General features: G+C 45.3%; 1 protein-coding gene across 2 annotated transcripts; it reads left to right on the top strand.

Annotated features, from left to right (window-relative positions):
• Positions 1-1,705: 1,705 nt before the first annotated feature.
• Positions 1,706-8,755, top strand: CIRSR (corepressor of RBPJ and splicing regulator). Of its 2 annotated transcripts, XM_078608934.1 has the most exons (7): positions 1,706-2,644; positions 2,997-3,058; positions 3,161-3,209; positions 3,806-3,923; positions 4,781-4,887; positions 5,765-5,850; positions 6,282-8,755. In XM_078608934.1, the coding sequence occupies exons 5-7, from the start codon at positions 4,789-4,791 to the stop codon at positions 7,453-7,455; spliced, it is 1,359 nt and encodes a 452-aa protein (XP_078465060.1). In that variant the 5' UTR covers positions 1,706-2,644; positions 2,997-3,058; positions 3,161-3,209; positions 3,806-3,923; positions 4,781-4,788; the 3' UTR covers positions 7,456-8,755. The 2 variants fall into 2 exon arrangements, with proteins under 2 accessions (XP_078465060.1, XP_078465059.1); XM_078608933.1 differs by lacking the exon at positions 1,706-2,644 and having other exon boundaries at positions 2,651-3,058.
• The last annotated feature ends 377 nt before the right edge of the window (positions 8,756-9,132 follow it).

A 9,132-nucleotide genomic window follows, 5' to 3' on the forward strand; every position in this document is an offset into this window, starting at 1 on the left:
CAAATGTATGTTAATAGCTTCAAAAAGTCAAAGATTCTCTACTTCGCCATCATTGTCAAAACGTGCCTGGAATCTTCTCCAGGTGGTTCTCCAGAGCCCGGAGGATCATTTCTTGTGGTATTATTGCAAATTCTGAGAAGTGTTAAAAAAAATTTTAAGCACCCTGTTTAGTTTATATCCGGTCAGATCCGAATAAGGAAAAGGCCAGATCCAGATTAAAACCAGGTATCGGTTTACCTAATTTATTGAGATATACAAAGGGGATTTGAAAAAGAGTTGTGTGTTGTGGGTGTGAATCCGCTGTTGGCCTAATGTATGAAAGGCTGGACCAGCGATTGATCGTTTGGTTTGTTTGTAGGTATGGATGGCAGAGCAAAAGGTCGCGTTCGAGAAGAAGAAACAAGACGAGCTGCTTTCGCAATACACCAAAGAACAGGAGATTTATAATAACCGGTGAATATTCCACCACTTCTAACATGTAGCAGCTGTTACACCCTCAATACAGTATTAAATTTATGTACTTCATGTAATGCTCACTTGTTCACTTTGGTTATTTAGAGTTCATCTGTAGTTATTTTATTTTGGAGAATATTCTTTGCGAAGCAGTTTCAAAGTGACTTTTAGCCTCAGGATAATTGAGTATTTTCTATGAGTGTACAAACCATGCACCAGGGGTGGGTGGCTAAACTCTAATGTACTCTTAAATACATATGATCATTTCTGAAATGTTCTATTTTTCTCAGTTTGTCTTACATTTGAGCTCTCAATGTCACGCCATGAGACAAAATTGTGTAACTGTTAAAGAGCACTGTACATTGCCTTGTCAGAACAGCCGACACACCATGTGAAGATAACGTCACAACTACTATCACAAATCTCGATTCAGTTCATGTTGGCCTTTTAATCAGAATATAAGCACACCTTTTATATGCCATGAAAGTAATTTTCATTGCATGTTAAACCTGAATGTTTATTTTCAGTTGCTCAAATTTAATGTTTTTTTTTTTGCAGTCATTGGTGAGACCATCATCTCACTAGTACATGATAATAAAGTTTAGTCACAGTTTACTGAAACGTTGATTCTAAGCTAATGTCTCATCAGCGCTGGCTCTGTTCTGAAGGCATTGCCAACACTGCAGTTCAAGTGATAAAAGTTGATAAAAGCTTTTTCTCAGAGATTCAATACTTCAATCAAGCTCTTTCTGATGGTGCAATTAAATCCACTAACATTCACCAATCGTACTTTCTGTACTGTTAGTGAATGTGTGATCATGCATCCCCATGTGTTAACCAACAAGTCCACCTAGTATAGGCAGCTCATCACACGTTTCACTGACTACTCATCAACCAATCAACTGTCACATGTACGGGTGGGTTATGGAATGCATGGAGACACTAAACAGACCTGGCGTCAGTTGCAATAGTAATTGTGTAAATCGTAATGAATTAATTTACATTTATCATAATTTTAGTTCATCATATGTAACCGCAGGTCTGAGAAGGTATTTTTTTCTTCACAAGTAAACCTGAACAAACAAATGAACACTGGCAGCAGGAGAGTCTACTGCAGGGTTGTGATGATGGTTTGCTGGGTTTTGCAGGTTACTTATGGGAGATGAACGTGTGAAGAATGGACTAAACTTCATGTATGAGGCGCCACCAGGCACCTACAAAGGTAAGAAATGGTACTCCCTTGTGTTGAGTTAAATATCCTATCTTAGAAGTTTACCCGTAGGAATTTTGGCAAACATTTGAGGCTTCAGTCGAAATAATAATAAGTGTGAGAACCCATACGTTTATTAGAAAAAAGCTTTCGCATACAGTAATTCATTTTTTCTGTCCACAAATAACTCTATACCCATCTAATATGGTATTGATGAGTGAAATATCTAATCTCAGCCCATGGCAAAGGTAATTGAAGCAATGCACCACAAAATGTTCCTGGCACGGAAGAACCCAGCTTAAGGATCGAGAGACTCCAAAATGTTAACATTCAGTTGTTGCAAATTCAGTTATATTACAAAGTATATTAAAGATTAAAGAAGGCTTTTTGTCACGGAGTGGAAAAGATGTCTAGTTTTGGCTGAATGCCCTTGTTCACTTGCTCTGTTTATTATTAAGGAGCATCTTTTGTGTTTATGTATTCAGCTAAACTAAGTTGTCAAGCTTGTTTATTGTTCGCATTTGTATAACGCGATCCTGAAAGCCCTTGCGATTCATAAATAATAAACCACTACACGTATAAATCAACATAGCGAAATTATTATTTTATGATCTGCGGGTGCACTGATGCATCTTACTTTAAGCAGTGTTTTGGTGCAATAAAAAATGCACGGATATGACATTTCGCCATAAATATGTCAGTTTGGTATTTGGTTGCTTTAAATTACAAGTACGTTCAACATTATTATAATTACACATTTTCCAAGGTGAGTTACATCATGCAAAATTGAGCAGAGTTGAGCAGAGATAATAAACAAATATGTTTTTGTGATGCCCCCATGCTAGGTCTTGCCTTGGTGGTTTTTTGTAATTAGCTTTAATTTTTATAAAGCCATTATTTGCAATATGTATTTTTCTATACAACAAACTAACATGTGTTTCACACTTCTGTCTGTTCTGACATATCCCTGCAGAAGAGGAAGTAAGTGCTATTTTCAAGCCTTCATTCACTTTTTTTATTTGACGTTGCGTGGTTACATGTTGCTACGTGTACTTCAACTACGCTCCAAATACCCTTGTTTATGAAGAGCAAAACTTCCAAGTTATTCAATTTAACCCACCGTTCCACGGAAATATTTTTCCCAACTTAATTATCCTGCATTGAGCTCCTGGCACTGGAGCAGGTGGGATTGTTTTTTGTCATTGTATATGCTATTGACACGGACAACTAAACGTTTATTTAAATGACTACATTATACCATATTCAATGACGTAAATACTTTTGTTTTCCCTGTGCATGACCTCATGGTTCACATATGTGGTTCTCTCAACAGAAGGAGACAGGAGGAGAAAAGGCGTACAAGTTTGAGTGGCAGAAGGGGGCTCCGAGAGAAAAGTAAGCTCCCAGATGTTCGGTGAAAGTATGCGATCTTTGCGCAAATTGCATCTTGCATTCTGGTGTGGTGGCCTTTGGTGACCAGCTGTGTTTCTGTCGCAGGTACGCAAAGGACGATGACAATATTCGCGACCAGCCTTTCGGAATTCAGGTGATGGATAACTAATGCACACACACAGACAAAGATTCCCATGTAGCCCACAGAGATTGATGGGGCAAGTATTGTTAGGGAGCAGCAAGGAAGCCTGGTTTGGTGCATGAAGGGGGTGGTGTGGCTGAGACCGAGCTCGGCCATCTTTTTCTCCCCAGTTCTGATGTTTTCACACCATCCCAAGTTACTCATTTAAGGCTTTGTCAATGTAGGGGAGGCCTAAGACTAGTTTCAGTTATAATTTGCCACTGATGGTAGCCGTGAAGAGGAATCAAACCCAGGTCGCTGGGTTTACAGTGATGTGCGCTAACTGCTACGAGCACACACGGGGAAAATTCGCATTTATTTATCTCCATCGGTTGTGGTGGAGCCAGCACACAGCCCCCAATGGCAGTGGCAGGGGTTGCAGAGATCAGTGCACCGCAGACGCTGAACAGTGCTTAATTTCTCACTGAACAATTTCTGCATCATTTGCAGAGGGGAGTAGTTGGCACATAACTATTAACCACAGTGATAACAAGAAATATATATTCGTGTGTCAGTTGCAAAAATATTTTTCAAGTCACTGACCCAGACATTGTGGATGCGGTGCGCAGGTGCGGAACGTTCGCTGCATCAAGTGCCACAAGTGGGGTCACGTGAATACGGACCGCGAGTGCCCTCTCTACGGCCTCTCCGGCATCAATGCCACATCCGCCACTACTGATGAGCCAGGTGCGCACGAGTTTCCCTTTCTAGATCACACCACGTCAATACGGCACCGGTAACCAAACCAGCATGGCACTGATTGGCATATTTTAGTGATAATGAAGTGAAGGGCAATTTCGACAAAAGCTAGTCTCGTGGTGGAGACCTGTGCAGAAAAGGCAATCAAATGCACGGTAAAATAGTATTGGTCTGTGCAAGAAGACCAAAATATTATGAGCATATTTAGACGAATTCAGTGCAGATAACAAAATGTGAAAACCATGCAGTAATCTAATGTGCAAGACGAACAGTAACATGAACAATGAATTATGGGGCATAAGCAAGTTAGAGATGTAATATTGACTTTTAAAGGAAAGTAAGTGGGCTTTGGCAAAAGCACAGCATGAAAAGTGATGATGGATGGCGATTGAGACGAACGATGGACAGGCAGCCAACGGATGTGACACTCCTGAGATGCTGTCCACTCTGGAGACAGCGTTGAGATCAGCTCGTGTGCTTTAGCTTGATGAATTGTTGCATTGTGTGACCATGACAGCTGGCAACGGCTCGGGGAGGCTTTCATGCGGTAGTATACTGATTGATGGCTGATGATAATGAATGTGCAAGACGTTGGCGTGATGCCAGTGAGTAGTACAGCACAGCACAACACCATTGCATCGCTGTGCTATGCCACAAACATTTAATACAGCTGAATGAATTCCGAACAATTGCCTCGGTGAGTGTAGTTTGATTTTCTATATTAGAAGCAGAAAGCCTCACGATGGAGGCACACAGGCGTGCTCCCCCATCTAATGAGCCGGGCAAATGTTGCTGCTTGCCCCTTGGGCATCGCGTGACGTCACGTCGGTTTGTGTCGCCCACAGAGCCGGCCATGCACCCATCTGACCTCATGGTGGAGATGAGGAGCAGCGGATTTGCGCTCAAGCAGTGTGTGCTGGGCAGGAAGGGTGACGCGGCAGACCCCTCACAGGTAACGCCGGCACACGAGAGACCAACATCCCCCATGTAGAACTCTTGTAGAGGCTTGTTCGCAAGCCTCGACAAATGCTTTTACACGGCGGATTAGAGGGTTGGGCTGGCCAGCAACAATCTTTTGTCTCTCCATTGCCAATGTTTACACTGCACAATCATCGCTGAGTTGACTTAGGGGAGGCCCAGGACTGGTTCAAATAATGGCTGGGAATGGTAATCTGGTCGCAGGGTTTGTGTGCAGTACACTAACCATACAGTATGTTATTGCGGCATACGCACGCACGCACAGATAATTCACCACATTGATGGCAAGTGCTGTTAGTGAGTGCCTATGAAGGGCGATACGGTACACGAGGGGGTAATGGGGCCAGAATCTCGCACTTTGGGGAAACTCTGTCTCCCCGGGGATGATGCTGACCACACCACTACATGAGGTTTTCATTTTAAGCCAAATCAGCCCAGCCCAGGCTTAGTTCAGGTTGCAGTTGTCACTGATATGTTCACTTCACCTCACACACATCGCTAAACATTCATTACCTCATCCTTGTTTTTAGTGCAGTCTTCCTGTTTTAGGTGCACTATGCTTGTGTAGATTGTCAATTGTATTGTTTTTGTTCATTACGCGCTATTTTTTCCAGCACCTCTTGACGCATTCTGTTCCGTTGTTGTCTGTTCTTCTGTCTGGTTCACTTTCATGTTGTTGTTCTGTACTGATGCACCACGGATCTCTTTTGCACCTTAGCTGGCTAACTGGCTCAATGGGACTTTCGCAAATTAACGTCGGTTGAAATTGGTCGTGACCTGGGAGCGAACTCGGCTCGCCAGGAACCAGCGGCACCACTTTCCACACGCAAAACGCGTTTTGTTGTTTGCAGCAATTGATCGAAAGTGAGGAGGATGAAGACCCAGAAGTGGAGTTTTTGAAGTCGCTGACGACGAAGCAGAAACGCAAGCTGCTGAGGTGAGTGTCGCGATCGCCACCCTCCTTACCCAGCAACACCGTCAACGGCGACGCCGCCTGCCTGTTCGTCTGCGATTGTGATGGTTTGTTTTTTTATTTATGATGTGTTTCGCTACTAACGTCGTTCATTCTGGTTGATAGGAACGTAACGTTGCAACAATGCATTACAACTGATTATGTCACGCGTGATATGTTAAATGACGCATGCATGTTGATTATTTTGGATTTTTATACGATACGTTGAATGCCATTTGTTTTTTTTTAACCCTGCACCTACCAAATTGCTACAAAGAATTGATTCTTGAAATAAATGGTCGCCGCTACAATTGAATGGCGAGTGGGGAGAATCGCCACGTGCCTTGCGGTGTAGCGCAAGTGCCGCTTGAGGCGTCGCCTTGTTTACGTGCGGCTTCTGTCCCTGCCTTTTGCAGGAAACTCGACCGCCTTGAAAAGAAAACCAAAAAGGACAAGAAGAGGAGGAAGAACAAACAGAAGAAGAAGAGCAAGGGGAAGAAGAATAAACGCAGAGCAGAGTCGAGCTCCGACGACACCGAGAGCTCAGACTCCCAGTCCGACACCAAAAAGAAGAGGTGCAAGCATCAGAAACATAAGAAGAGCAAGTTGCCATCCAACGACGGCAGCAGCACCTCGTCGTCGTCATCGTCGTCATCTTCAAGCTCCGGGTCGGACAGCGACGCGGAAGAGGAGAGCGCTCGCAAGAAGCGGAAGGGAGAAGCGGAGTCACGAAGCGCGGAACCACCGCAAAGCGCCGACGGCAGGCGGAGTGACGGCGCGATGGAGCAGCCTGCTGGGTCGTCGCGGCACGAGCAGGGAGGCGCGAGCGGCAGCCGCTGGCCGAGGTTCCAGGAGCCTGCGGTGGGTGGCGGAAAATGGGGCGAAGGAGCAGGAAGCCATCGTAGGATTGAAGATGGGCGCAGGCACGGCGAAGGTGGAGGTGGTGGTGGTGGTGAGGAGAAAGAAGGGAGACACGTGGGTGAGGGGAGAGACAGGGGAGACCAGAGGGACAGTCAACGCAGGGGTGAGGAGAGATGGGGGAGAAGCAGGGGTGAGGATAGAGAGAGCAAACACAGGGGTGAGGATAGAGAGGGGAGAGACAGGGGTGAGGATAGAGAGAGTAAACACAGGGGTGAACAGAGAGAGTGGAGAGACAGGGGTGAGGATAGAGAGGGCAAACACAGGGGTGAGGATAGAGAGAGTAAACACAGGGGTGAACAGAGAGAGTGGAGAGACAGGGGTGAGGATAGAGAGGGCAAACACAGGGGTGAGGATAGAGAGTGGAGAGACAGGGGTGAGGATAGAGAGAGTAAACACAGGGGTGAACAGAGAGAGTGGAGAGACAGGGGTGAGGATAGAGAGAGTAAACACAGGGGTGAGGATAGAGAGACGAGAGACAGAGGTGAGGATAGAGAGAGTAAACACAGAGGTGAGGATCGAGAGGATAAACACAGGAGTGAGTATAAAGAGGGGAGAGATGGGAGAGAGCGGAGACACAGGGGTGAGGAGAGAGAGGTGAGAGACAAGGGAGAGCAGAGAGATAATAACCACAAAGGTGATGTTGGAGAGCGGAAGAGAAGCAGAGAGTGAGAGGAGCAGGCATGGTGCGGAGTATCGGGGGCGACAGCGGAGACAGCGGGGAGAGGCGGGCGATGTCGAGCCTCGGGGCGACTCGGCTGCGAGCAAGGATAGGTTTTGAGAGAGGAGGCCTCGTGTACGTCTGTACGTTGAACTTCTTTCGCACCGTACGTAACCAACCGTGCTAATCGGAGGTGCGGGGGAAGGACAACAAACTAAACTGGTGGCGGCAAACACGAGCTGCAGGAGTCGTGATAAGGCGGGAGCCGACAACAGCAATAAAATAATTGCCGGATTAACATCCTTGGCGTTTGTCTAATTAGTGACCTCTGTACCGCGTGGGTTGCCACGGTTGTGCTCGGAATATTTTTCATGTCCTGCTGGGTCATACCGCTTGTAGTTTGGCATTATGGCCGCCGTCTTGCTCCGTGTCCTGGACGCTTCTTCAGGTCACACCCTCCTGAGAGCTTTTTCTTGTCACAGGGTTTTCTCAAGCGATTCCTCTCAATGTGTTCTTTCACAGCATCGGCTCCACAAATATGACCCGTCTTCACGTGCAATGGCACGCGCATTAGATTAACAGGCGAGATTGACCATATGAAGCTGGGTTGTTGAGTAAGATGGCAACGGTCAAGTCCTGGCCTGACTTAAGAATACGTTGGTTGTTTGCTGTCAATCTCCTTGTGTGATCCGTAGAGTGAATGGATTGTGCCCTTTCCTGCAGTGTACTCTGTGTTGGTGCTTATAGGTTTGTATTCGTTTGTGTTGTGAGGACATGGAATGGCACCCCGTAGGAACATGCGGATTATACAATGTAGTGTAAAGTCTTGAGTTGGATGTAAGGAAGGTCATACATTATATGATGGCTTTACTGACAGCTCTGTTTATCCTAACACAACCAGGGTTTTCGGTGTTTTCGTTTTAATTTCTATTAAAGTTGTACAAAAAGTTCATATTTGTACAGATTTAGTGAGTAATCTTTGTGTAAATGTACAACATTTTTGGGGAATTCATACCTCTAGTAGAACGTGAATTAAAATTGAACCTCTGCATATTCTTTGGGTCTTTCGGTAAAGTCAAGTAGATATGTTCAATGAAAAAAAAATCCACATTTTATTTGAACCTATCTACGTGGCTTTACTGAAAGATCCAAAGAATATTAATTCCTGCAGTCACGAAAGCTTTAAGTCAAGATTTGTACCTCTGTAACTAAAATGTGGAGTTGTCAATGGTCGTAGCGTGTAGTACAGTAGTTTGTGGTCGTGGCAATATCAAAAGCACTATCTTTGTAAATAAAAACTTTCCCCCAGAAGTCGACGAACGGTATACATTCATTTCCTGGAATATCGCAATGGACCTCCATTGGTCCATTCCAGGTGTTTTTCAGCCTTGTTCTCGTGGGCCCTATGTGATCAGTCTTTATATAGCGTTCTCTCGGGGTGCTCCAGGTTCTACAAGTACAGCCCTCTGTCAATCCACTGCTGGATGAAGGCTTCCCTATGCCGTGCAGGTCATGGGGGGCGGTGGGGGGGGTTGACTATCGTTCATTGTGCTGGTCCGTGCCGGCTGGTGCAGGCGGGGAGCGTATAAGTACAGCCTGTACCACCTGTTGTGCATGGTGGTCGCCGATTCAAACCACTGCAATCTCTTTACCGTTTCCGCTTAGCTTCCAAATATCTGAAGAGACGG

This window comes from Lampetra planeri, chromosome 31 (genome assembly GCF_965212315.1).
Source record: "Lampetra planeri chromosome 31, kcLamPlan1.2.h2, whole genome shotgun sequence".
NCBI lineage: Eukaryota > Metazoa > Chordata > Hyperoartia > Petromyzontiformes > Petromyzontidae > Lampetra > Lampetra planeri.

Bases quoted from the DNA above. Each gene is read 5' to 3' on its own strand.
- CIRSR (XM_078608933.1), top strand. From the start codon at position 2,979: ATGTGGTTCTCTCAACAGAAGGAGACAGGAGGAGAAAAGGCGTACAAG. The intron at 3,059-3,160 runs GTAAGCTCCCAG...TTTCTGTCGCAG, and splicing joins AAGGGGGCTCCGAGAGAAAA to GTACGCAAAGGACGATGACA. The intron at 5,851-6,281 runs GTGAGTGTCGCG...TGCCTTTTGCAG, and splicing joins CAGAAACGCAAGCTGCTGAG to GAAACTCGACCGCCTTGAAA.